The sequence below is a fragment of the Ceratotherium simum genome, chromosome 2 (assembly GCF_057802395.1).
Source record: "Ceratotherium simum simum isolate JZ-2026a chromosome 2, ASM5780239v1, whole genome shotgun sequence".
In the NCBI taxonomy this organism is placed as follows: Eukaryota; Metazoa; Chordata; class Mammalia; order Perissodactyla; family Rhinocerotidae; genus Ceratotherium; species Ceratotherium simum.
The window spans coordinates 28,301,583-28,329,273 of NC_141901.1; the positions used below are offsets into that span (position 1 = coordinate 28,301,583).

General features: G+C 50.7%; 1 protein-coding gene across 1 annotated transcript in view; it reads left to right on the forward strand.

Moving 5' to 3' along the window:
- PLXNA2 (plexin A2) overlaps positions 1–27,691 on the forward strand; it is a 212,657-nt gene that overhangs the window by 165,732 nt on the left and 19,234 nt on the right. Inside the window, exons 13-22 of the mRNA XM_004424854.2 lie at positions 7,593–7,744; positions 14,284–14,401; positions 16,290–16,426; positions 17,361–17,528; positions 17,675–17,768; positions 21,976–22,215; positions 22,866–23,009; positions 23,293–23,527; positions 25,689–25,831; positions 26,535–26,803. Coding sequence (XP_004424911.2) covers positions 7,593–7,744; positions 14,284–14,401; positions 16,290–16,426; positions 17,361–17,528; positions 17,675–17,768; positions 21,976–22,215; positions 22,866–23,009; positions 23,293–23,527; positions 25,689–25,831; positions 26,535–26,803 — 1,700 coding nt within the window. The remainder of the gene's footprint in view (positions 1–7,592; positions 7,745–14,283; positions 14,402–16,289; positions 16,427–17,360; positions 17,529–17,674; positions 17,769–21,975; positions 22,216–22,865; positions 23,010–23,292; positions 23,528–25,688; positions 25,832–26,534; positions 26,804–27,691) is intronic.

The following is a 27,691-nucleotide window of genomic DNA, read 5'->3' on the forward strand; positions in this document are numbered from 1 at the left end:
TCTGGGACACTATTCCCCATCTGTAAAATGGAAATAATAATAGTACCTCCCTCACAGCTTGAGCCCTAAGTGGGATAAAATATGTTAAGACCTTGGCACAATTCCTGGCTCATGATAAGTACTTAATAAATGAAAAACCGGTAGCCATCGTTATCAGAATCTTCAATAACATGGAGCCGAGGCCCTGTTTCTTCTCTCCCACCACATCTATCAGGCAGGAGATAGAACCAGAGGAAGACAGAGTCTCCATGATGGGAGCCAGGCTTTATGAGGCTCCCACCAAGAAGGGGTCCTCCTCTGACCCCTTAAACCCCTACCCTCTAGGAGGCCCCAACTCCACCCCTCCAAGGCTCTGCCTGAGACCTAGAAATGGCCAGGCCGGTGTTCCCCAGGCTGCCAAGCCCCTGGGCCTTCAGCGCCTCCCGCTCTGCTCCCTGGTGCAGCCCTTCAGAGCTCCCCAGCTGTAATTAATCGGCTGCATCTGCTCTCACCCTTGGGCGGCTTTGTGGCACAGTTCCCTCCAAATTGTTCAATTAGTGGCTGCAAGAATCAGGGTGAGTGCAGCATCACGGCAGCTGTTTTCCAGGTCACGGCACCCACGGTGGAAAACAAACATGACACAGTCTGGCAGGCATACAGATTTGGCTGGGGTGCTCTGGCGCCCGGCAGGGCTCACTTGGGCTGTACTGCTGGCAGGTAGGGTCTGAGTAGATGGAGAAGTGGCTCCCCAAACCAGAGGCTCCAGGAGGCTTTGAGAGGACGCAGCAGGAGACAGGAGTCTCCTAGTTGGTCCTCTACCATCGGCACATTCCAGCCTCCTCCCACATCCTACTGGCCTAGGATGACCAGATGAAGAATTCCTTGGCCAGGACTTGAACCAGCCACCTTTATACCTGGGCATGGTTAGTGACTGTGGCTGGGGCAGGGTTTAGGGCTGCCGGACTGAGCCCTCTGCCCTAATCTGTTTCCCACATTTTCCTTCTGAATCCTGCCAATAGACAAACTTTTTATTCTACAACCAGTTAAAAAGCCAATACTCTTAAGGTAAGGTAGTAACAAAACTTAATGTTCCATTAAGATGCAAATAAAGGTTTCTTTAGGGAAGAGAGAATAGCGGGCTGAGAGGTGCCTAAAATGAAAGAAAGAACCCCAGGGAGGGAAAAAAGAACACAGGAAGGACACCAAGGGTTTACCCTCCCTCTAGGATTTGCCCAAGGCCAGCCTGGTTAACAGCCTGTGTGACAAGCTGTGGGAAGTCATCGACACAGGCCCTCCTTACTGCACATCAGACAGGCCTTTGCTCAAGCCACAAGCCTACTTTGGGTCATTACACTCTCAGAGGATGCATGGAAATCTGAGGGTCCAAAGATAAAGCATCTGAAATGATCAAAGGGTTTAGAAAACAAGATCTTCCAACAAAAGGCTAACAGAATTGCAGAAGCGCAGGCCAGGGGTGACTTAATTGCTGTCTTCAGTATGAAAGATGTTTGACGAGGAAGCAGCTGTTCAGTCCTCCATTTGATGAGGAATCACACCAGAAATTGGCTCAAATCACAGTAAGAGAGACTGCAGGAAGAACTTCTTGATTCTGATGATAAAATACAACATCACTCCCAAGCAACGCATAGGCACCTCCATTCTTCCAGTCATCATTAAAGAACTCAGTTTGTTCTAGAATCTGGTTGAGACCAGCGTTTCCCAGTAACTGGGGATATTTATTGATGGCTGCTTTGTTCCAGGCAGTGTGCTAAATATTAGGTTGCTAAGCAAAAGCGAGATAGTCCAGGTCTCAAGATAGTTATTGTCTTATTGAGGAAAGAAGACATTACAGTCCAGCGTGGCCATTGCTGTCTTGGGGTGTTCACAAAAGGTGGTGGGAGTGTAGGAGAAGGCGCTATGAAGCCTGCCCAAGCAGGTCAGAGATAAGCCTCACTGAGGAGTGTCTGTTAGCAGAGCCCTGAAAGAGGGGTAGGCATTTGTCAGTGGACAAACCTGACAGGCAGAGGGAACGGCATGTCAAATGCACCTAGGCTTAGACCCTGTAGCCGTGGGGACCCTTAGCTGTCTCCCCAAAAGCACACATAGTACATAAGAGAGCTGAACCGGAGCTCTGGGCAGGTGGGTAGGGGAGGGGCACACAGCGGAGTCAGCACAGAACATAGTGGAGACCCTCAGTAATCCCCTTTACCCCCACTCAGCAATAGCAGCTGCTTCTGGGCTCCTCTCTCCCTCATCCCCTACTTCTGGCTCTCATTTCTGAGACACACAGAGGAGAATTTAGATAGATTTCTGGTCCACAGGATAATATCAAAAGCATGGGGCTGAAATTAGTCAATATCTAAAGATCTTCCCAGCTGATTTCACAGGTTTTCAGCTCCCTTCCCCCCTCTCCACACCCCCCACACACACACTCGCTCACATACATCCCAAACTGTCAAACCGATTGTTTGTGTGGGTGTCTCATTCAGAATTACTTTCCTGAAAGAATTCATTGAGTTTATTGTGAAATGCTGTGCCTACCCCAGAATGGCTAATAGCCAGGGGAAAAAGAAATGGCAAGAAAGGAGAGAGGAAAGAATGAAGACCATTTTAGACAGGGCCAGTGTCCTCCCAAATTATTCTGGGTGAAAGGGTGATGTCTGGCTCAGAATATGCTTTTGTGCGGGGCCCAGAATCCACCACAGCCAAGGCCCTGCCCTGAGCAGCATGGCCACCCCCTGCCCAAGCTCGGGTTGCAGGACACCTCTCGGGCTTCCTCCAGTCAGCCCATGAGCAGCTCTCTCTACCCCAGCATCTGAGTTATGAGTTCCCTGGTCCATGTGTCCTGCTTCCGGATAAATAGGAAGATTCCCACCATCTCTAGGCTCCCTACCAACACCACCCTCCCCTGTTTCTGTGATCTGGGACAGCACAGGTGCAAGAGGAACACAAGGAAGGAAATTACCGATTATCAAGACCTGCTCTCTGAGCCACCATCGTTTTAGGGACTTTCCAAATGTTGTGTTATTTATCCTTCACAGCATCCCTGGGAGGCAAGCATTGTTATCTCTTTTCTGATAAGGACACTGAGATTGAAGATCACATAGCTCATAAGTGTCAGAGCTGCAATTCAAATTCAAGTCTGTTGCACTCCAGTGGTCACTCTCTTCCTGCTGCAGACACTGCCTGAGCATCAGGTGGTCTCTCTTCCTGACTCCAGAGGACCCAGCAGCCCAAGGGCCATCTGAAACTGGAAACCAAGACAGGTGGATCTGGCTACCATCCCGGCCATATCTCAGTCTCCCCTCTGTCAATGGGGGACTCTGTATAACTCCACCCTGCCCTTTCATCCTCACCTCTGCAGGAGGTTGGCTCTCCCCTCCCCTGAAGCCCCACAACTTCTTCCAGATCTAGAAGGGCTTCCATGGAGTTTTGCAAGCAGTAGCTGGGAACTCCTTCAACTTACCTCTTTATAGACCCGCATGGAGAGGCCAGACTTGGCTCCCTAGAGAACCAACCTTTGTGCATGCTATGCTGGGTGCCCTGCAATCTAATGCTTCTTTTGAGAGAGAGCCTTGGGGGCAGTCTCCAGGGTGGGCCTGGGACCCTGCAGCTGCCTGGTCTGAAGTGGTGTCTTGAAGGATCCTGTTCACTCCCTCTGTGGAGAATAAATTCTTTTCCATCAAGCCTCCCCTCTGTGGCCTCCTCCCATACTTAGTCCTGGGGAGAAATGAGGAAAGCGGGATGCCTGAGGTTTTACCACCCTAGGCCATCGCACAGACATCAAGGCCCTTTTACTCATTCTCAGAGTCACCTGCAAGCCCTCAGGTGGCAGGGGATGTGTACTACAGGAGACTTTCCTCTGTTCCTTCGCACTCTGAGTCCAGACCTCCAACTTGACTCTCTCTGATTTTTAAGCTTGGGGAGAGCAAAAGACATGTGCAAAGGCACAGAGATTTTTAAAGTGCGCTGTATGTACAGAAACTGCTGGTCTCTGGGTAGAACATGGGGGACGTAGTATGGGATGGCAGATATGGTTAAGAAGTAACAAGGACCAGAACCTGAAGGACAAGTGCCAGGGCAAGAATTAGGAACTTTGCCTTGACAGTGGTCAGAGCCCTCAAAGGTTCTTAGAGCAAGTGACTAGTAACCTGATCAAGTATGCGTTCGTGAAGGTCACCCTGGCAGTATGAGGAAGTTAGATCTACTGGAGGAACATGGAGGCCCTTTTCATTAGTGTGGGTGAGAGGTGATGGAGCCCTGCTTATCACCTACTCTGGAACATAGAGCAGGACACAGATTCAAAAGACACCTAGGAATAAGAACTGATGGTGCCTGGTGACCATATTTATTATACATGGTCGGTGAGAGAAAGGAAGCAGTTGAGGATGCTTGAAAGATTCCTGGCTGGGTGCACAGTGATTCCATTAACCTTGAGAGAGAATCTGGGAGGATAATCAGGTTGACGGTGGAAGGAGGAAAAATTAAGAGCTCATTTTTAGACAAGGTGAAATTTGAGGTGCCTGAGGGATGTACACGTGGAAGCGGAGATGTCCAGTAGCAATTGGATATATGGATATGGAGCTCAGGAAAGAGGCCTGAGCCAACGATATAGATCTGGAAGTCATCACTAATGGAGGCCTTGGGAATCCTCTTGCAAATCAAATGCTCACCACCTCATCTATGTTTTGGAAATACAGACTTTTATACATCAGTTTTGTTTTAAGCAGGGAAGATAGAAGCTATGTCCCTTGTAAGCCCCAGGGCACGGTGGCTGCTAAGTACCTTCACCCCCAAACTCCTTCTCCACCTACTCCCGGTGCTGGTGGCATAGCACATAGTGTGTGCCATGTGAGAAAGAAGACCCATGTGGACCCAGCATTCCCCAGGCACTTTCCAATGACCCATGAGGTCTCTGATTCTCCAGGTGTGGATTCCAGCAGCTGTTAGCTGGGTTAGAAGGGATCAGGCTGGTGTCTCTACACCCCAAACTACCTATCTCTTTGACATGTGTCTTCATGCCAAGATTATAACACTTGCTGGTAATCAAAAAAAAAAAATGGTCGTCTTTCTCTAAACAGTCTAAGCTGGCTTATGCTTCTGAGCAGCTGAGCAGCTCTGTGCTAACAAATGGACCCTACAACACCACCCCAGTGCCCATGACCATGTCTCTGATCCTGACCCTTGAATGTCACAATGACCCTTGAAGGGGACACTACAATGACTTACTAGCAGGAGGAAGCTACCCCATGGTAGCTGCCAGCACCACTGAACATCCGCAATACAATCCCCACATGCTACCTGCAAGATGGAAATATTTTTAGGCTTTCCAGAAAGATTTCGTTTCACAGTTTTTCTGAAAGGTTGTAATTAACTGCAGCGAGCAAAAGAATGTATTTTTAAAAATAAATTGGGGGGAGGAGAGAGAACCAATCACCACAGTTTTGTCAGTTCCTTTTGGTGGGTGGGTTCTTGCATCCAGGTGGCTAGGGGAGGGAGGAAGGGCTGATGGAGCTCGTTCCAAGTGGACTGAAAGAGAACCTGGTGGACACTCAGAGCAAATTCTCTCCTACTGGTGCTCCCCTGCAGGGGAATGGAAGCAGTTCCTTCCCTGTTCCTCATTAATAAGGGTCCATCTCCCAGAGCCCAGGAGGCCTGGGTACCTGAGGAAACTGTGCCACGGGAGAGTGGAACACCAAAATCTAGTATTGGTTATTTTTAGAGTCCCCAGGGAGAGAAAAGCTGTGGGGCTACTGGTTCCTCATGCCAGCTCCTTTCTCTCTAAATTGTCCTTCCTGCCCCTATACTCACCCCAATGCACAGAGATGCTCTGAGCCCCCTCTACTCTCTCTATCAATTCATTTCATGAATCTTGTTTATTTTTATTCATAAGGTGGAATATTTTATTCCCAGAAAAGGGAGTCAGAGCCATAGACAAGGCAACTTGGGTGAAATGAGCCCCCAGATGAGAGATTTCAGGGCCTGGACTGGCAGGGAGAGAAGGAGGCTGCACCATATAAGGCCTGCAGAAGAGGATAGGAAGTCAGGAGGTCTGAGTTCTAGTGCTGGCTCTGCAGCCACCTTACTGAGACCCAGGAGTCAGCTGGGAAGTGAGGGAGGAGGTACATCGCCAGTCCTCATCCTCATCATCAGCTCTTCTTTGCCCACTATCGCCTGGGGATTCATGGCCAAGCTGGTGGCCGAACTCATGGTGCCCACATCACAGGAAGGCAGCAGTGCTCCTTTAGGGGACACAGAGCCTTCGACAGAATTTTCACCTGTACTCACCTATCATCTGTGCCATGGGGCACAGTGAGTCTGCTGCGCACTGGACACTCCACCAGCACGTACAGAGTTAAAGGAGGCTCCCCAGAGAGAGCCCAAGGACAGAAGAGCCCAAGGTGCAGCTCTGCCCAGAGGCCCCATCTGAGAGATTCTTGGCCTTGACCTCTCTCTCCCTCCCTCCCTGTCTCACCTTTCTTATGGTGTAGTGAAAAGACCCCTGGACTTTTTTATGGTTGTGTGTACAAGTTGTACAAGGATCTTAGAATAAGATACTCTAAGCCCCCTTCCAGTTCTGAAATTCTGTGTTCCTCTGCTGCTTAGGACTGCATTCACGTCTAATTTCCTGCTACTTCAGACAACTACGGACCACAAAGTACAAACTTATTCACTGGGATATGTTGGATCCCAAAGAGCTGCATTTTTCCGAGAGCCTGATCTATTCCCTGGTCCTTGGGAGAACCGGATTCTGCAGTTCCTTTTCCTGTTGGGTCAAAGCAAAATGAGACAGTCAGCATTGGTGACTGAATTAGAAATGAATAAATAAAGATCTTTGCTAATGGGGAGCTAGCAGAATTTGGAAAATCCTGAAGTCATTTCTTCTTGATCCTAGCATGTGTCACAGGATTTGTTTTCAGAACAACGTCAAACACACTTTCTGTCTTTGATCATCTCCCCTGTTGCAGCACCTAATCTCAGACTCCTCTGGGGTCCCATAGCTTTTCCTCGGAATCTACCTTATCACTGTGTGCCCAGAACCAACCTTATTTGTGGCCGTCTTTATCTCCTCCTCCTTGACCATAAGTTCCTTGAGGGTGAATTTCCTGTCGTATCCATCGTTGTAACCCCTACCGAGTCTAGCACACAGGAGTGGCAATAATAGCACGTCACCATTACTAAGCCCTTTCTGGTTTACGAAATGCTCCCAAACACCCTCTATTGGGGAGCTTCCAGGGCCAGGTTGATAGCGAGGATTATCTCCCTTCACAAATAAGAAGAACTGAGGTTCAGGGAGATTATGTGACTTGATCACAATCAGGCAACTAGTAAATTAGAAATGCGTCTCACACAATGATTTTCTGCCTTGAGTCCGGTACTTTCTGATAATTTCTTTTTAATAAATGGATGAATGAATGATCTAAAGAATGAAGGAAGTAGTGTAAAACAAGATGCTGGGATCCTAGATAAGGTAAAAAGTGGAGAAAACACACTCAGTTCGCCCAGATTCCAGGTGTCCATCGAAGTGCAAGCCTCCCTCGGGGGAGGGGAAAGGGCACTGCTGCCTCTGCTTCTGTGGGACCGGGTTTGCTAATCCCATTTCTCTCCCGCAGATTTTGACGGTGTCTGGACCGCCTGAAGGAGGGACTCGAGTGACCATCCATGGCGTGAACCTGGGTCTGGATTTCTCTGAGATCGCCCACCACGTGCAGGTGGCTGGGGTGCCCTGCACGCCCCTGCCGGGGGATTACATCATCGCTGAGCAGTGAGTCCAGTTCACTCCCATGGAAGATCAGAGTAGGGACTCTCCCTCTCCCTTCTCTGGGACTTTTCCAGGATTCATCTCCCATCTCCCTCCTTCCAGGGACCCTGCCCCCAGAAGCCTTCCCGGGGCCCTCTCCTATCCCACCTCCACTCTTGGAGGGTCGTGTTCTGTTCCATTCCCGGTGCCCTGGCTCCTCTGGCATCAGGGCTCCCCACGTGATGCTGGCCCTCATTCAGTCTTCGCCTGCCCACTGACGTGACTGAGCCACTTTCCCAGCCAGCCCAGGCTCCTCGCCTGCCAGCCCCCATTGGAATGCATCCCACAAGGTGGGCTGCGGGCAACAATTTGTTTGGCTCATGGGGCTCTGACAGCAGCTTAATCTGAGCAGGGCCTCCGCCGGAGCAAATTCATTTATTTCACTAAGGGAAATGTCAGCTGGAAATTAGAAAATAGGCATGTAGTGGCGGAGAGGCGAACGGGGCTCCAGGAGTGACATATGTTCCAATTTGGGGTGTTCGTTTGGCAGTGGCGGCCAGTGTGCAGTTGGTGGGCAGGAGGTGGGCACGAAGCTGGGGGCGGGAGGGTAGAAGGAAGGATGCTTGTCCTCCAAAGAAGGAAAGGAAAAGAGCAGCCTGATCATTCTGCATGGTTTGTCATGTAAAGTCGGGTCAAGTCACCCTGATTCCACTGAGAACACAGCTCTGCAAGGGGGACCAGGAGCCTGACCAAGAGCATGGCTTGGGCGAGGAGCCTGTCCCCCTTAGCTCCAGCCCCGTCAGCCTGGGTCCTCCCTCTGCTCCCTGGAGCCAGCCTTTAGTAGGAACCCTAAAAATAGCATCACTCGACCTGTTATCAGCACTTGCACTTTCTCGTCATTATCTCATTTTTAATTGGTAAGGACTCTGAGAGGTAGATATGGTTATCACCATCTTACTAACCTGGAGAGAGCAAAAGACTCAGAGACGTGAAATGACTTCCCCAGTTCACTCAGTGCATAAGTGGCCAAGGCTGATTTAGAACTTAAGTCTCCTGACCCCTAGTCCAGGCCTCTTTCCAGAGATGGAACAGCGATGGCGCAAGATTCCTGGGTAAGAGTGGCCTGAAAATTCCATGATTCATCAGCATGTGGCTTCGAGGGTCAGGGTCCGTGATTCCGGGATGGCCCAGAGCAGGGTCAGAGTCAGAGGGGTGAATTCCCAGACTTTGAGGGCTGGTGTGATGCCCGCTAGCCCCAGCAGGGAAGAAGAAGGAGCTGACCTGATCCTTCAGACTTTCAGATCCTTCAGACCTGGTCCTTCACTGACAGCCTTATCCCTGCAAGTAGTGAATCTTGGAAGAAACACTTGGAAGAAAGAGATGAGGGAGAGGAAAAGAGGAAGGATGTAAGTAGCGCTTCTGAGCCAGAAGAGGAGATAAATGCTGTTGGCACAAGAGCCAGGACAGCCTGCAGGGGTCCTCACAGTCAGACGGTCTGCACAGAGCCCAGCACCCTGCCGGACTGGGCTAGACACTCAGCCTCCCTGACCCCAAGTCTACCTTGGCCTCAAGGACCTGCCTTGGGCCTCTGGACACAGACCAAATCTCCAACTTGGTGAGATGCCACAGGACTCCAAAGGAACGGGTTTTGGGAGACCGAGGGGTAAGGCTTTGAGCTGAGAGTGCAAACACTTGGGCAGCTGCACATGGAAATCTCGTAAGATTTGGAATTAAAAGATGTTCTGAGTCCTGGTTCCTCTACTGACCAGCCCTGAGATCCTAGCAAACTTCCATCTCTCAGACTTTCGTCAGCCTAATGGAACTCATGATTCCTACTGCACAGGTTTTGGGGGAGAATTCAGTAAGATGAGAAAATGGAGTCGGTAACGTGCCATAGAAATGTAAGGAAATACTGTTCTATCTTTGACATCAAAAGCACTGCACTCCCCCAGGGCCACAGGGAAGAAAGTGCCAGAGAAACCGGAAGTGAGGATGTGAAAGGAGCCTGGGGAGGGGAATGGTCGCGAGGGGTCCCTGCCAAGGCTGGTGTTCACCCTAGAAAGCCGCCACTGCTGTCTCCTCGGGCATGGGGCAGGCAGGAGGCGGCACACACCCTCTGCACCTCGGCTGGATGCAGCCCTGGTTTCCAGCCGTGCCAGGCTCATTACTGCTCTCGAGGTTTCAGAGTTTGTTAACATCATTAAAGCCTCCATCCCGGGCAGTGAGCAGCAGGCACAATCGTTACAGATGTCTGCGAGAGATGAATTTGGCTAAACGGGCCCGGTGCAGAGTCCCGGGTGCAGGCAGGATTCGAGGGCACGGTAATGAGTCACCATATGCTTGTGCCGTGCCATCTATCACTCAGCAATTAGGTTAATGTTGGTTAAAGGGCACCGCTTAGTCCTGCAATCAGCACCCCACAGGTCTGTGGAGGGCTGGATGATTCCATCACAGGACGTTTTCTGGGTGATGGAACACAGGTTGAGGCTGCAGCTCAGCCCCTCCTGGGACAGGGGGTCTGTGTGAGATGGACTCAGCTTGGGTCTTCAGACCCCCTCCTTCTCATCTGCTGCACCTGGGAACTCAGCCATGGCTGGATGGATGTTAGGTGCACGTGCTCCCCACCGCAAGGATGCACACTTGTGGGGAGAAAGGCACCGTCTATGCCAGTCTATGGGAGGTGGTGCAGCATGGGGGCGAGGGCACTGGGCTGGTGCCAAGAGCTCAGCTATTGATGAGTGAGGTGACTTTGGGTAAGTCATTTTGCTCCTTGATCCTGAAATATTTCATCTGGATATGAGTATGGAACATACCATCTGGAAAAATGGGTATATAGAAATAGATGATCTCTATAGTCACTTCTATGATCCTTAGGATGTCAGAAGCAGTAAACTATATGCCCTATGGAATCTGCAACTCCCACCATTAGAAAGCTTGTCAGTGGCACCAGTGTGTGTGTCTCTAGAAGGTTCCTGTCAGCTAGGAAGAGTCAGGCCTTCAAATGTTGAAGCTATTAGTCCAACTTCTCATTTTACAAGGAGAAAATTTAGGCATCCCTAGCTGTTGTCTGCTAATAATACACAGGGAGCCTAGAGCCACCAGGGACACGAGGAGGAGGCAGGGAAGGCAAGTGATCCCCAGAAATCAAACCACAGGAGCTTTGCTGACTTGTAAGGCCTGAGGGGGAAGTGGTGCACACACCGCTGCCTGTGGTCATCTACAACTGGGAAGGTAGGGGGCACAGATGGTTAGCTCTCAGAACCTTAGGAACCCAGCCAGGTCTTCCCTCCACCCCCATCAACAACCACAACTCTACCCCAGCATTCATGCCATATCCACCCTGTCCCCTCCCCAAAAGACAGAAAGAGCACTCCGTTAATTCTAGGAGCAGTAGAGTGGAGTGGTCAAAGGTATGAGCTTGGAGTCAGGCTGACCCAGATTTAAATCATGGTTCTGCCGCTTTACAGAACTGTGGCTATAGATAAGCCACTTAGCATCTCTGAGCCTGTTTCATTGCCTATAAAATGGAGAGAATAAGACCCGCCCTGTAGGAGAGCCTGAGGATGACACGTGATCCTGTCTTATACAGTGCCTGCCACCATCACAGCTCAGTAAATTGTTGCTCTTATTATTATTAAGGTACAGAATCTGCTATGGCCTGACCCTCATTCCTCAATGTAACCCTTTCTACTCCCTGCAGCTGCCTTTGCTTCTCCCTTTAACTCCCTATCTCCCTGAGCTCAGAGAACAAATGCCTACAACACATACACCCAAGGATGCCTTTGCATCCTTCCCTGCATGCACTGGGTCCCAGGAATGAAAAGGAGGAACAGTTAGAGGTCATTGGAGTTCCACACTGCTCCTGATTCCTTAGGACTCTTGCCCACTTCCCAGACCTGCCAACCAAGGCCCTTTTCTACAGCCCGCTGCTGACCACAGCCCCTCTCCCCATGCACTTGATAAAGTAGAACCTTGGGCCAGCCCCGTAGCTTAGCAGTTAAGCGCGCGCGCTCCGCTGCTGGCGGCCCGGGTTTGGATCCCGGGCGCACACCGACACACCGCTTCTCCGGCCACGCTGAGGCTGCGGCCCACATACAGCAACTAGAAGGATGTGCAACTATGACATATAACTATCCACTGGGGCTTATGGGGTAAAAAAAAGGAGGAGGATTGGCAATAGATGTTAGCTCAGAGCCAGTCTTCCTCAGCAAAAAGAGGAGGATTAGCACGGATGTTAGCTCAGGGCTGAGCTTCCCCACAAAAAAATAAATAAATAAAAGTAGAACCTCATTCCACAGGTGGAGAGAGGGGTCAGTTGCAGGGCCGAGGAAGGGAACCCATGATCCAGCTCTGGGCCCTCACTGCAGCCTAGCCCCTGGTCCCCAGTATCATCCCGGTCCAGGCGGGGCATTCAGAGCCAGCTGCAGGCACTCAGCCTTGGACGTGTGGGCATCCTCCACCTCCCATCCATCCCTCTTCTCCCAGGTGCTTGATGTGTAAAACTTATCTTTTGGAACGTGAACCCTGAGCAAGAAAGTGTTCTAGAAAAAACAATGTGCCAAGAGGCCCCAGCCCATTGTTCACTCCCTCCAGGGACAGCTGAACGGGCCATTCTAGTCCTTCTCCTCTCCTAGACAGGCCTCAGGGCCCAAGGAGGAACAAATATGCCCGTGACCTTCACATGTTCTCATATTTCCTCTTTGCATGGCTCAAGCCTGCCGTGATTTCTTCTTCCCTTTCTTCTCGAGGATCACTCCAGCAGAGTGTCCAAGGGGGGCGAGTGAGGGACAAGAAAGCCCTGGTTAGAAGAGAGGGAAAGAGACTTATCTGCTCCATCCTCTTCCTTGCCATCCTCTCCCCAGACTGCTTCTTCTCTGAAGCTCCCTGAGGTCGCAGGGCGTGGTTTGCAGGATGGCAGGGACCCCAAACAGGGGCAGGCGCTAGGGCCCAGGAAACAGGAGGAGAGAGTCGTTACTCCAAGCCAGTAACAGCAAGGAAATAACCACACACAGCACCTTAAATTAAGCTTCTCAAATGCTCTGCTAATGAGGTTTAAGGAGACAGTTACGTGTAAAATACTAATTGATCATCACTATCCTCTTTACTCTGGGTTCATAATTAATTTATTTATTCATAGAGAAAGGAAAGGGGGAATATCCTTCCATGTGCATTTGGTACTTTCTTGTTGAATCTAATATGCTAAACATAATAAGACAGTTATTGCATGTTAAGTAAATATTCACCAGGAGTGAAAGTACTTATTTGGGATTAACTGTTAGGAAGGAGATGGAGATCAGTGGCGTGTCGCGTGTGAACGTGTGGTGTATTTGTTTAATGCAAGTTTTATTACATCGAAATGAAATCTCTGTTTAGTTACCTTCCTTCCTAGAGAAGCTGTTGAGATAAGCATCGCTCGGTTAAACACGGATCTTCCCCACAGTGCCAGGATAATACTGAGGATTAGTGTAGAGGGGTCTGTTTTTCTGACTCCCACTAAGCAAGCCTACCAGGGGCACCAGACTGCTCTGAACCCTTAAATGATGTTGGGAGGAAAGGAAAATCCTTTCCTCTGTCCCTGGTTCCTTTTTGCTGAGCCTGGTGAGGCCCTTTCCCACCACCCCGTGCCTTATAATTCCACACAAGAGGTACCCCCAAGAGCCTGATTTCTTCAGTCCCTCCCATATCCTGCAGCTGCCCACCCTTTCTAGAAGGCTGCTGTGGCTAAGGCAACCAGGCTCTAACTGTGCTTGTTGTAACTTATCTCAGGCACCAGGGAAGTCATCACTGGGGGTATTGATCTGCACTTCATGAGAGAGAAGTCTGCACCCCCTCTTCCCTCCAGCTCTCCTGTTAATGTGAGACGTGACTTCCACCCCCAGGGTCGGTTCACTGCCTCGCCCACTAGCTAAGTGCGCTCTGCTCTTGATTAAGTGGGAGTCCAGTGTCAACTGCTGTCCTAATGAACTCGTCCACCTCCCGCCCCGCCCCGTCACCTCCTGCCTCGGGACTCCACTCCTCCATTGTGCTGGCAGCTCCTGTTTGGGGCTCGCACTATCTCCCCAGATTATCTATTCCCTTTTTAAAACTCACTGCAGGAAACAAACCACAATTGAATTGGTTTGGCAAATAAGCTTTCACTCCCTCTTTCAGGGAGAGTTGCAATGTTGGCTTGTCACACAGGAAAGAACACTAAATTACTTCCCTAGATCTCTGTTGGACAACAGGTTTATTCCACAAATATTGGGCAGCTACCCCGTGCTGGGCACTGCATGAGGCACTAGGGACTACAGGCTTGTTCAGAGAATTAGGCAGCATAGTATTTCGGAGGCAGACGGGGCTTTAGAGATGATCTTGTCCAACTTCTCACTATACAGATGACAGCCTGAAGCCCAGACAGGGCAAGCACTTTACCCACAGTCACACAGCTAGGTGTGAGCAAGCTGAGTCTTGGTCTAGCACTATTGCAAGACTGTGATGGGTCATTCACTGTGACTGGGTGAGCAAGCGAGGACAGGGATGCTAGCTCTTGCCAAGCCTCTCAGGAAGGTTTGCTCTCTCCTCAGGATCGTCTGTGAGATGGGCCATGCCCTCGTGGGAACCACCTCTGGGCCTGTGCGCCTGTGCATTGGCGAGTGTAAGCCAGAGTTCATGACCAAGTCGCATCAACAGTACACCTTTGTGGTGAGTACGGGGTACAGCGCCAGGCTGCGTGCTTCCAGCAAGGGCAAGCTTCTGTTCCAGACCTCTCCCAGGATGTTCCCACACTCCCCCTGCCAAGCCAGGCACCTCCAGGCTTCCCGCAGACTGAGTAGGAGACCAGAAATGGGAACTTCTGGCCTCACTTCTTTGCGAGCCTGTCTTTCCGGGCTAGAATGCGTGTGTGGCTGACAGTGCTGTGGAGACTTTGGAGTCCCAGAGAGCCACAGGTCAGAATTCTAAATAAGGCGAAATCAGGCCTTTCTTAGAAAGTGGATCCTAGACAGACGCAGGGCGGGGAGGGGCTGCCCTTTGTCCCGCCAGTGTGATATCTTAGTCTAATTCCAGCCTAATGAGGACAGATCGCCTGAGGGACCTAATTAAAAAGGTCTATATTTATCCACATGCTTTGTTTTCTGCCAAGAATATTGTAAGTGGAAGTCTAGAGGAGTCACTTGAAATCCTGCAGAGACATGTGTCCGTGCGCAGGACCACAGGAGTGGGGTGTACGAGGGAGCTGCCTCCGTGTGTTGGTGTGGTTACACGCACATATTCATACACACTCACCTGAAAACATCTCCTCACACAGAGGCAACAGGTAGTGGAATCACAAAAGCTTTCTTTAAGGCTGGTACTGTATTCCTGCTGAATCAATAACTTGCTTCTGGGGCCCTAAAGTCCCTTTTCTGACACTTGCCTACATTGCCACATTGACTTCTTCTTTAAAAAGTGTTAACACCACAGATGGGGTCAAACCAGCCTTGCTAAGAGTTTTGAAAAATCATTAGACTACTAAATTCTATTCTCTCTAAAGCATTTTACTGCTTATTTTAGGTTTTCCAGTCTCTGCCTTCTTATCCCGGCATCTCCACTTTTGTCTCGCACTAGTCTTCTCTCTCGGATTGGAGAGTACCACGGCTACCTGCAGCCACCCCACCCCATCTCCTACACAGGGTCTTGTATGAGAAGTAAACACAGAGAGAACAGATGGAGAGAAAACCGTAGAATGTCAGAGCTGGGAGGGGCTTTAAGAGATAATTTAGCCCACCCTCCTCTCTTGACAGAGGAGCAAACAAAAGCCCAGAGTGATCCAGAAACTAATGAGTGGCTAATATGAACCAGAATTCATACCTATGTAGTTGCTCAGTTAATTACACTTTCTACTCCACTCCACTGCCCTCCAGGCAGAAGCAATTCCTTTCTGATTTAGGTCGGCTGCCTGATGCATTTTAGGCCAGACATTTCTTTTAAGCTTCAGCCTTAATTTTACAACTTAGTGAGCTTACTAGAAAGTCCTGGCCAACAAAGGGCCATCCTCCTGATGAAGGTTGGAGAAGCCATGTCTAACATTTACTGACAGCTCTCTGCGCCGGGCACCGTGCCGTGCCCTTCACACACTTAGGGAGGGAGAGAAGGACATGTGCATGGGCCATGAATGGAGGATTTTAGCCTCTTGGTGGCCCAATCCAGGCAGGGACGCTTAATTCAGCCCTATCGATTTTGTGCCAAAAAAATCAGTACAGGCTCTAGATAGAGAAGCATTTTCAAATTGTTCTCAATTTGTAAACTAATTGATAGATTAGTCAGTGTCACCTCTGCCTTCCGATCAGTGTTATGAGCGTGGGATTCCCTGGGGAGTTAATTAATTCCAAAATGTGGCCCTTCTGCCTTCCCCAGACATGCCCGGAGCCTCTTCTTAGAAAGGATCTCAGCTCCAGGGCAGGCAGAGGGAGCATTTGGGATTAGAAAGAACAGGAAAAGAATCTCCACTCCAAGCAAGGACACAGTCCCTCCTTCTGTCGTTAAGTCTAGTGTGGGTCCATCCCTTTCGGCAAAACCTGAGCTGTGATCATTTCTCTGCTTCCTCCCGAAGAACCCTTCCGTGCTGTCACTCAACCCCATCCGAGGCCCAGAGTCGGGAGGCACCATGGTGACCATCACAGGCCATTACCTGGGGGCTGGGAGCAGCGTGGCCGTATACCTGGGCAACCAGACCTGCGAGTTCTACGGGTGAGATGGGCTCAAAGGAGCACTAGAAGACTGTATGTGTGAGGTGTGTGCACACATGTTCCTGTGCACGTTCACACATATGCCTGCCCCATCAGCTCCATGTTATGTGCCACGTCCTGGACCCAAACACCGTTCCAGTCACTGTGAGAAATATATACCACTAGTCAATTTATATTTCATGTATCATAGGGGCTAGATACTTTTAAAAATAATTAGAAGTGAGGGCTATGAGAACTACTGATGAGGAAGGCTCCCAGGAGCTCTCCAGTCACCATCAGGATCCAGCACTCATGAGGTGCCCACTATGGTGACTTTCTAGAAACACAGAGAATGCATGGCCTCGGTCCTCAGCAAACGCACAGACTCATCCTCAGGACGTCTCTTGTGCATAAAAAATTGAACACCCAGTATTTGTCAGATACTCCGATGAAGCCCTGGGGAGGTAGAGAATCCTGAGAGAATTCTGAAAGAATCCATGAATGCGAACCCAACTTGCCCAGTATTATCTGATAATCTCCTCCTTGGACCGTAAACTCCCTAAGGGCAAGGATTGTGTGTTCACTTCTCTGCATAGTAGGTGCTCAATGATATTTATTAACTGACTGACCAGACACTAAGCACTGGGAAAATAGTCATATTCTAGAAAAATCCAGAAAAGAGGAATTCCCCCAAAGCCCATGGGGCCCTGCCCCTGCCCCACATTCTCTAATCTCCTCCTGCAATTTTCTCCCTAATCCAACCAGAGGTGGATCTCAGGTAAAAGGAGGCACTGAGGGACCCTGATGAGGGACATGTTCCCTAGTATAGAGTGTAGAGGACCCAGGAACACCTCCTGGGTCACGCCCTCAGACAGAGGAAAACCCCTTTTCAAGCCAGAGGCTGCCCCCTATTGCCCATGCCTTTCTTCACAACCGTCCCACTATCTCCCTGCCAGGCGGTCAATGAATGAGATCGTGTGTGTCTCACCCCCATCGTCCAATGGACTGGGCCCAGTCCCTGTTTCCGTGAGTGTCGACCGAGCCCGTGTGGATAACAACCTGCAGTTCGAGTACATCGATGACCCCCGGGTGCAGCGCATCGAGCCAGAGTGGAGCATTGCCAGGTGAGGTGGAGGGTGGGAGGACTGCACCTGGCTGCCACATGGCATAGTCCCTTTCACCCAAGTGTGGCTCCTAAGAGCACCCCAGGGGTTGAGGTGGTAGCAGTTTGAGAGTTTCTTTACCTAATCCAGCCTCTGCTTGTTCCCAGTGGCCACACACCCCTGACCATCACAGGCTTCAACCTGGATGTCATTCAGGAGCCAAGGATCCGAGTCAAGTTTAATGGCAAAGAATCTGTCAATGTGAGTAACCGCTGGTCCACCCAGCCCTCGGTAAACACAGCTACGTGTCTGTGTTTTGCAGTGTGATGAGCTCTGTGTTAGGCGCTGGAGCATCTGACTACCGGAGAAGAAAGTTGGTTCAAGACACTGAGCCCAAATCATGGCCCCAAATACGCAAGCCTTTCAATGGTTTTTATAATTATAATTATTTCTTGTCAGAAGGTGATAGAATGAGTGTATAAACGTACTGGCTTCTGAGCTAAAGATACAGAGCAAAAGGGCTCCTGTTTTATGCCATATTCACTTTGAAGTCCGTTAAGAAGCAATGTGGGAGGGTGAAGAAATTCTAGCTCCAAATTCAGACATTTCTGGATTAGAAGCAGGACCCTACCATCTGTTATGGGTACAACCATGATCAAGTCATTTAACCTCTCTGAGCCTCCATTCCCCGGCTATAAATGGTGATGATAAGACTCTCCTCGTGGATGTGTACCATGTAGCCGCTGGCTGGCACTGAGGGTGGCACTTGATAAACGTTAGTCACTACATGCAGATAATTCCATCCCCGTTGCTAAGATTATCAGGTTGAACATTTTACTTTACTCCTCTGTGTAGAGCTGTGTAATTTTTTTTTGACTACGGATTTTTGTGATTTTAAGGAAGTTCTCGATCATAAGAGCACAATGTCTGATATACTGTTATAAATTTTTTAGTTTGTTCTAGTGGCTCCATCTCACTCTTTTCAGCCAATATTTTCTGAAACGTTGTTCTTAATTATAGTCCAGGAGATGCTATTTTGGCCATTATTTTTCATATGAATTACTGTTGTTACTGCTTTGGCCTTCAGGAAATTGATGAGGCTGAGATGGAGATGGGAAGGATGGTGTATCTACCCTCTTATCCCTGACACATTCCCAGCATGCTTGAGGCTTCCTTAGGAAACACAGAAATAGACAAAATGACAGCGTGCTAGAAGGCTAGATCTGGAAAGGTCTCAGGGATCATCTGGTCCAACCCCCTCATTGTATAGCTGAGGAAACTAAGGCCAGAAAGGAGTAATGACTTGCCCCTAATCATAACAGTGGCTGATGGCAGGGCCAAGCTAGATCCCAAACATCTGGACTCTTCATAACTAGACCATGTGAGATGCCAGTGGGCTTGACATCCCATCATGCCAGAGACATGGGGGCACCGGTATCACACCTTCAAGACCCACCATGGTCACAGCTCTTTGGACTAGGAGGACCATAAGCCTCCTTATCCCAAGTGTAGAGCTGGATCATGGGTGAAAGAGCCGCTGCTCCACTCCACTTCCAGACCAAGGCTGAGTGTTCCCAGGAGCTCACAGATCACCTGCCTTTGTCAAAGGGGAATGGTAAGCTCACACTCAGGAAGAATTAAAAAACCCAAATTAGGTACATATTTTAAAATTTAGGCTTTATTATTATTCAGGTATGGCAAGGCCAACAGACCAGGAGATGCGTGCCATTGGAAAGGTAGTTTGTTACTCACAGATTCAAGAGAAGGGGGCATGCCATGCCCTGGGGGGCCACAAAGGGAAGCACCAGAGTGGGTTAAAAAGCACAGAGAGAAAGAGAAACTGTGGCAAGAGCCTTTACTGTGGCTTCCACAGGAAGGAGCTAGCAAAGCAAGGTGAGCAGGTGTGCGACTGGTCAAGTTGAATCATTTTAGGGGCCCAGAGGCTGTCCCTAGTTGTTGGGTACCCGGCCTTGCTGTGATTAGGGAAGGGGGATCATTGCCCAGAGTATGAAAGGAAGTGGTTGGGGCTATGGGCTCTGGATTGGTTGGTTTGCATTAGAAGCGCGTGCTCTAGCAGGCAGGGAAGTTCGCTGTCTCTAGGGACTGGCTGGCCTGGGGAAGGGCAGCCCCTCCAGGGTCAGCAAGCCCCCAAATGTCAAAGCATCAGAATACAGGAAATAAAAGACACGATTAATAGAGTACAGAGGGCATTTTGGAGAATGAGTACGTGACTGACAAGGTCGACCTCCAAAAGCTGCAACATTAGTGCCCAGGAAGCCATTTGAAGAGAAGACTGGGCTGAGAAGGCCTCCCCGCTACCTGAAATCCGCCTGAGAAGGCTCAGGCCCTGCGTGCCCTCTCCCCTCACCAGGACGCATTTGCAGCCCTGGGCAGGAGTCTCTCCAGCACTTCCCCCAGCCCTGCTCTGCCACCTCAGTGCTTCAAGGAGTTAAGAGGTAGTTCCTCCCTCTCTAGAGTTGAGGGCCCTCAGCCTCAGTGGTGACCTGCCTGGAGTCTGCAGGCTGGCAGGCCTGGAGGAGAGGCCTGGGCAGGTAGTTTTCCATCATGCTGGCTCCACAGTGGGAAGCTGATAAATTCCGCCCCATGCCTTCTCTTTTAGGAGTGGTGGGAAAGAAGCGCTTTGCCCTCACAGCACCGCTTGGGCCCCATCACGTCCTCAGCCCACTGGGGCTACCCCTTGCCTTTGGGTTTTAAAGCAGCCCCAGTGAGAAGTGAGAAGGGCCGAAGCGAAGGCTGCAAAACCCAAAGGAATGTTTGGCAGACAAAGTGCCGATGCAGCACGGGGCAGGAAGCACACAGAGGCCACTTGTTCTGGGTGATTTGCTTATTCATAGAGGAGTTCAGACTAGGGGTGCCGGAATGAGCAGGGAAGAGACGGGGGTGGGGAGTGGAGGAGTGCACTCAGGCTGGGTGTCTGCCCTGCAGAGCCCAGGATCGGAGGCTCCCTGGCTCAACTCTACCCTTTTGACAGCACCCTTCATCTTCCTCATGCCGGAGTGTCCCCAGCTGGAACATGAAAGGGACATTAGGTTCATAAGGAGCTGCTGAAGTGGGAGCTGAAAAGGGCAGGAATGGGAACTGACCTCCAATGTGGCCTGAAGCCCTCGGGGAGCTGTTTTGTTTAAACTCTTAAACTCCCTCTGGAAAGGGAGGGTTAAGACTTGGACTTGGAACTCTGACAATCTCTATGCAAGTGTCAGCTTTTTTGCAATTTCACACACGGTCTTGTTTTCTGAACATGAAACCCGTGTCTGTGTATGTTGGCCAGACACACAACACGTGTGGACCCGCCAGGACAGCGTGTACTTGGGCAGGCAGAGTTCTCACAGATGCCCCTGGCTGTTACTGGGACACTGTGGCTCCCAAAGCCGAAACCGAGCCATGTGGAGCAGGAGCCAGGAGGAGAGGGGGTAGGGGGCCAGGTTTTCTTCCCAAGCCCTACGGGAATCCTGTAGTGCTTTCTTCAGTCCAGCTGCAGCCTTGGGCAGCCCCAGAACTAAACCACTGGAGGAGAGCATGACACAACTCATCCTAAGCAGGGGCCAGCCCAGCTAGTATTTTAGTTGGAAGACCAGGGTTCACTAAGAAAGAAAGGACATTATGACCTCAGTGTCAATGCCAAGGTTATACCCCCGTGCAGAGTTAGGGGGCGCTTGGTTGGAGAAGAGAGAGATCATGAGTAAAACATTTAAAGAGCGGAAGGAGCCTTTTCATTCATCAATGTATTCGATAAACATTAACTGAACACCTACAATATGCTGGCAGGGTGCACATCTCGCACTACTTCCTGCTCCCCACCACACACACACACACACACCCCCCCCCCAACACTGCTCCTGTGCTACTTTTCCTCAAACATTCCATGCTCCCTCACCCCCCAGGCTTTTGCTGCTGTCCCTTCTGCCTGGGACTTTTCCCCCACGCCTCCCTCTCCTTGTCACCAACTCATTCTTCAGATTAGATTTCATTCATTTCTTCCCTGAGTCACGCTCACTCTGCTTCAGGGCACGCACACATGTTCGTGCACGCACAGACACTCCCACGGTACCTGTACTTCTGTGCCAGGGCGTTTCTCACATCCATTCCTGCATTTACAGTGCTAGTGCCCCTCCTGTGCTCCAGGCCGTCTGCCAGGACCATGTTGTAATGCTTGTTGACTCGGTCGTCTCCCCCTCTAGACTGTGACGATTTCACTAGATGGCCCCAACTCCTAGCACCCTGCCTCACACAAAGTAGGCGCTCAGTGTTGGTGAATGAATGAATGAAGTTAAAATGCAACTCCCCCCCAAAAAAACTTTCACAGTCCTTTTCCTCAAGGGGCTCACCATCTAATGAAGACAAGCAAGTCACCCAATGGCGACAGGCCAAAGCAGGTGGGGGGAGGGGCGGGGACAGACCCCCAGCCTCGCTCGCTCAGCGTTTGAATGCTGCGCTCTGGGCCTCTCAGGTGTGTAAAGTCGTGAACACCACCACCCTAACCTGCCTGGCACCCTCTCTGACCACGGACTACCGGCCTGGCCTGGACACTGTGGAACGGCCGGACGAGTTTGGATTCGTCTTTAACAATGTCCAGTCCTTGCTCATTTACAACGACACCAAGTTCATCTACTACCCCAACCCGACCTTTGAACTGCTCAGCCCTACTGGAGTCTTGGATCAAAAGCCGGGATCCCCCATCATTCTGAAGGTAGGAATGCGCCGAGAGCAGGGCCTGCCACGCACCGTGGTGGTGAGAGCCCCCGCTCCCCTGGCCGGTTTTGTGCTCCTTTCCACACACGTGGACTCGCAAAGCTGTCAGCTCCCTGTAAAGGGAGCTTGTTTATAGATATTGACCCATCGAACGGCACATCTTGCCTTGGGATTCTCAAGAAACACTGTAGAATATTTCTGTTTTTTCTTGTGAGCTTCAGAACCCAAAAGCCCTGCGGTGCGTTGGAAGTAACCATTTCCTTTTATTGACCACTTCCGTGGCCGCCGTAACCGGCACACAGTTTCAAGAGGTCATGGTTCCCTGGACGATCCGTCCGTCCAAGTGTTTTGTGACTCCGCTGCTTTCATGCGTATCCCATGTGTCTTCCCAAATTTTCACTTGATCAGTGTTCTGTCTCCCCTTCCTCTCTTTCCCGGTCTCCTCCTCCCTTTCCTTCTCTCTTCCCTCCATTTTCTCTCTCTCTCTCTAAATTATGGCTGTTAGAAGTCCTCTCCAAAATCTTACCGTGGTCATTTGTTGGCCTTTGCATTGCTGCCCTTCCCCCGTCTCCTTCATCTTTTTAAATAGGCAATTAACTTCTGCACGCACATGTCAATCATTCCTATTAAGATTGCTGTTATCTACAGGGCAAAAACCTCTGCCCGCCTGCCTCTGGAGGTGCCAAACTCAACTACACGGTGCTGATTGGAGAGACGCCGTGCGCTGTCACTGTGTCCGAGACACAGCTCCTCTGCGAGCCTCCCAACCTCACGGGGCAGCACAAGGTCATGGTGAGTAAACCTTATTATTTCCTTCCCTCCTTACTGTGTGTGTGTGAGCTGTCATAAAGAAAGCCTCTCTCTTCCACCTCCTCCATGTCTCTTCATCTCCATGCCCTGCATTAAAGTGAGTAGAAGTTGGGAACACAAGAAAAGAAAGGCAGATAATAAGCAGGAAGTTGTTTTGTATCCAGACCTGCACTGTGTGGTTGTGGTCTCGCATGTTCCTCCTGAAACCGTAAGGCTTCGATGGCATGCCAGGGTTCTACAGCGTCTGTGTGTGTGCAATGCGCAGGTTCACGTGGGCGGGATGGTGTTCTCGCCCGGCTCGGTGAGCGTCGTCTCAGACAGCTTGCTGACCCTGCCAGCCATCGTCAGCATCGCGGCGGGCGGCAGCCTCCTCCTCATCATCGTCATCATCGTCCTCATCGCCTACAAGAGGAAGTCCCGGGAAAACGACCTCACTCTCAAAAGGCTCCAGATGCAGATGGACAACCTGGAGTCCCGTGTGGCCCTGGAGTGTAAGGAAGGTAAATGGAGGCGCTCCCTCGCTTCCTGGACCCTCTTTCTTCACCAGCCTTATTAGCCCCTTCCCTACAGACAACTCAACTTTACTTCTATCCCTCCCACCCCAAGCCATTACACTCCACTTTGACCTCTCTTTTCCCGTGAATTTCCTTTATCCTTAGGGCCAGAGAAGTCCTATTAAGGATGCCCACAGTGAGGCCCCAGGCCTGAGCACACTGTTCTGGTCCCCGTGTGCCCTGAGTCATCCCACAGTCTGGCCGCCTTCCTCCTCCTCTCAGGGCCAAAGTCTCGCCGCAGTCAGAGCCTCCTGAGCCCTGTTGTCTCAGACTCTGGATCCCCCAAATGGGAGTGTCTGGCTCCTGTTTCTTGCATGGCCACCTTCGCCCACCCTCGTAGCCTGTGGAAGCAGCAGCTGCAACAACAGGAATGGCGGGCGAGCACCTCACCCCCCTCCCACTCTATCCCCTCCCCCAGGGTTTGTTTTCCATCAGTGCTGCAGGCTGAGCTCTCTGAAGGCCACCGCTTGCTGGCGTCCTTGGCTGTGGACGTGTGTGGGAGTGGAGATTGTGTTTTCTTCCATCTCCCACACAATCACAGCCGCAAGGTGACAGGTGTACCTGCCGTCCCCTCGGGCTGAGGACCCAGTGGGCTCTCTGGGTAAACATCTCAATCAGGAATCAAAACATTTCTCCTTTTGCTGCAAACCTCAAGATCAGAAATAAGCCCTCTGCTAGATGAAAGGGAAGAGCTGGGCTGGGGAAAGGTGGGCAGCGGCTCCTCCCGGTGCCAGGGCTGGGGAGGACTGGGGAGGAGGTACCAAAAGGCAGGCTTGCCACCAAAGGGGTGCTCCCCTGTTGGCCGAGGACCTGATGGTCAGGACGCCCCAAGGCTGGGTTTGGTTTTAGTCTCAGTTTCGTGTGTGTGTGTGTGTGTGTGTGTGTGTGGTGTGTGTGTGTGAAAATATACATAACATAACATTTACTGTTTTAACCTTCACTGTCTCTACACCCCAGGGCTCTCCCCTCCTCCAGCCCTGTAGCTCTAAGTACATTCACAGTATTGTGCAACCATCACCACCATCCATCTTTGGAACTTTCTCACCATCCCCAACTTTCTCACCGTCCCCAACTGAAACTCTGTACCCATTAAACAATAACCCCCCAATCCCACTTCCCCTTGGCCCTTGGCAACCACCATTCTACTTTCTGTCTGTGAATTTGACTACTCTAGGTACGTCATATAAGTGGAATTATACATTATTTCTCTTTTTCTTATTTCACTTAGCATGTCTTCAAGATTCATTCATGTTGTAGCATGTGTCAGAATTTCATTCCTTTTTAAGGCTGAATAACATTCCATTGAATGCAAATACCTTATTTTGTTTCTTCATTCATCTGTCAATGGGCATTTGGGTTGTTTCCACCTTTTGGTGGTGTGAATAATGCTGCTGGGAACATGAGTGTATAAGTATCTGTTCAAATCCCTGCTTTCAATTCTTTTGGTTATATACCCAGGTGTGAAATTGCTGAGTCACGTGGTAATTCTTTGTTTAATTTTTAAAGAAACCACCAGATTGTTTTCTAGAGCAGCTGAACCAATTTACTTTCCCACCAGCAATGTACAAGGGTTCCAATTTTTCCACATCCTTGCCAATACTTGTTGTTTTCCATTTTTGGTAATAGCCATCCTAATAGCTATGAAGTGGCATCTCATGGTCATTTTGATTTTCCTTGTCCCCCAAGGTTTTTGTATGCTGATTTATTGTCCTTCTTGGAAAAGGGGAGCAAACCCGCCTGTTCTGGTCTTTGCTTGATCCCCGTGGCCACTGTTTTGCCTGCTTTCAGCATCTGCAATATCTTTACAGAATGACCCAAGTCATGGTGTTCTTCCTTTTTCTTTGTTTTAATTACACTTATAGTACATAGAAAATTCAAAATTATAAATAAGCATAGAGGAGGAAATAATATAGAAATCACCCATATTCCTACCACCTAAGAAAGAGGGCCTGGAGGTATCTCACTCCCTCTGTAAACACACCCCTATAACCCTCCTTGTCTCTACACCCGGGCCCTGCTCCTCCTTCACAAGCTTCTTCTCCCATCTCTCCCCTCCCCTGCCCCGGTTCCCCTCCTGAGCCTCCCTATATCCACTGCACTTTCACAGCTTTTGCCGAGCTCCAGACAGACATCAATGAGCTGACCAGTGACCTGGACCGCTCAGGAATCCCCTACCTGGACTATCGTACCTATGCGATGCGAGTCCTGTTCCCTGGCATCGAGGACCATCCCGTGCTGCGGGAGCTGGAGGTAACGCCGGCCGCCCTCACCCAGCCACCCAGCAGGGATGCAGGGCCTGGGTTTCCTAGGAAATGCCAATGGGGCCCAGCAGCTCGGAGGAAGGTCAGGAGTGAGGAGGAGAAATAGCTTGCAACAGCATCAACACAACCGGGATATTCCTGATCAGGAAGATCACAGCCAAGGGGGGCACCTGGGCTCTGTGGGATGATTCCAGGGGAAGGCTCATTGTTTGTCATTTTTTAATTAATGACTGAATTAATTAACTAAGATTCTGCCTCATTCTCAAATGGATTTAAGGGGGCTTAAGGAAAGACGTATGATTCTGTGAGGTTTGTTTGTTCATTTGTTGGTTTGTTTTACTAAAGATAATAAATCAGGACGGAGGAGATTAAGGGGAGATTAGTAAATGGAGTGAGTCTGATGGGGCATCTCCTAGTGTACTCTTGGGAAAATCAGATGGACGGCATCCCCTCCGAGGGCTCTGCCTGGAGCCCCACCCTCCCAACCCAGTGGAAGGTCAGAGCAGACTGTAGACTTCAGAGACGGGCCATTCCTACATCATCGTGGGTGGGAGAAATGGGGTGGGGTGGATATAGGCGTCGTGGAGAGGGTCCTATTGCTGGTGTCACCACTGGCAAAGGCCCTCAGTGAGAGCCCGGGCTAGGAGGCCGAAAGCCCATCCTCTGACAGTGCGCCCATCACCCCACCCCAGGTGCAGGGCAACGGGCAGCAGCACGTGGAGAAGGCCCTGAAGCTCTTCGCCCAGCTCATCAACAACAAGGTGTTCCTGCTGACCTTCATCCGCACCCTGGAGCTACAGCGCAGCTTCTCCATGCGTGACCGCGGCAATGTGGCCTCGCTCATCATGACCGGCCTGCAGGGCCGCCTGGAGTACGCCACCGACGTCCTCAAGCAGCTGCTCTCTGACCTCATTGACAAGAACCTGGAGAACAAGAACCACCCCAAGCTGCTTCTCCGCAGGTCTGACCCGCAGCTGGGCGTGGGGCGGGCAGCGGGCATCTGAACAGGGCTGTGAGGCCTCATTAGATCAGGTCCCATAGGCAGCAGGAGAGGGTGCTCCTCCCCAGAAAGACCCCTGTCCGTGTGTCTCCCAGTGCAGTCTGATCTTCCTTCAGCCTGGGCAGCTGTGCAGGGTGTGCAGCTGCTAAGCCTGATGGAGGAGCACAGGCCTCGGCTCGGATCTCGGCTTGAACCCCAGCTCTGCCACTTGCTAGTTGTGTGATCTTGGGCCAGTGACATGGCCTCTCTGCTGTTTAGTTTCCTCATGGACAAAATGACACTAATAACACCTGTCTCGCAGTCTCTCTCTCCCTCCCTGTGCCTCTAGAGCTGCACTGTCCAATAGGATAGCCACATGTGGCTATGAATGAAAATGAAATAAAATGTAAAATTCAGTTCCTCCATCACACTAGCCACAGTCCAAGGGTTCAGGTGCCACACATTGGCCGCCATATTGGACAGCGCAGATAGAAAACATCTCCGTCATCACTGGAGGTCCTGTTGGACAGCGCCGGGCTAGAGATTCAGTGCAGCCTGTCCCTTCAGCACCCAGCTGCCTGGATCTGAATCACCAGTGTCCACCACACATCCCCTCCCCAGTTGCCATTTTCCTGGCAGAGGAGAAGGTTGGAGACCTTGGCATCCACCCCCTGGGTCCACTGTCTCTGGAGGCCCCAGGAAACTGAGCACAGCTTCAGAGCTCCTCAGGCAGCAAAGACTGGTATACGCCACCTCCGTTTCACTGCCTTCTCTGAGCAAGGTCTCAGGCATCCAGGTCCCACGTGAGGTGAGGAGGGAGAAGGGACGGCTTTGTTTTATGAGTACTGAGCCCCTATCCTGCCAATCTGA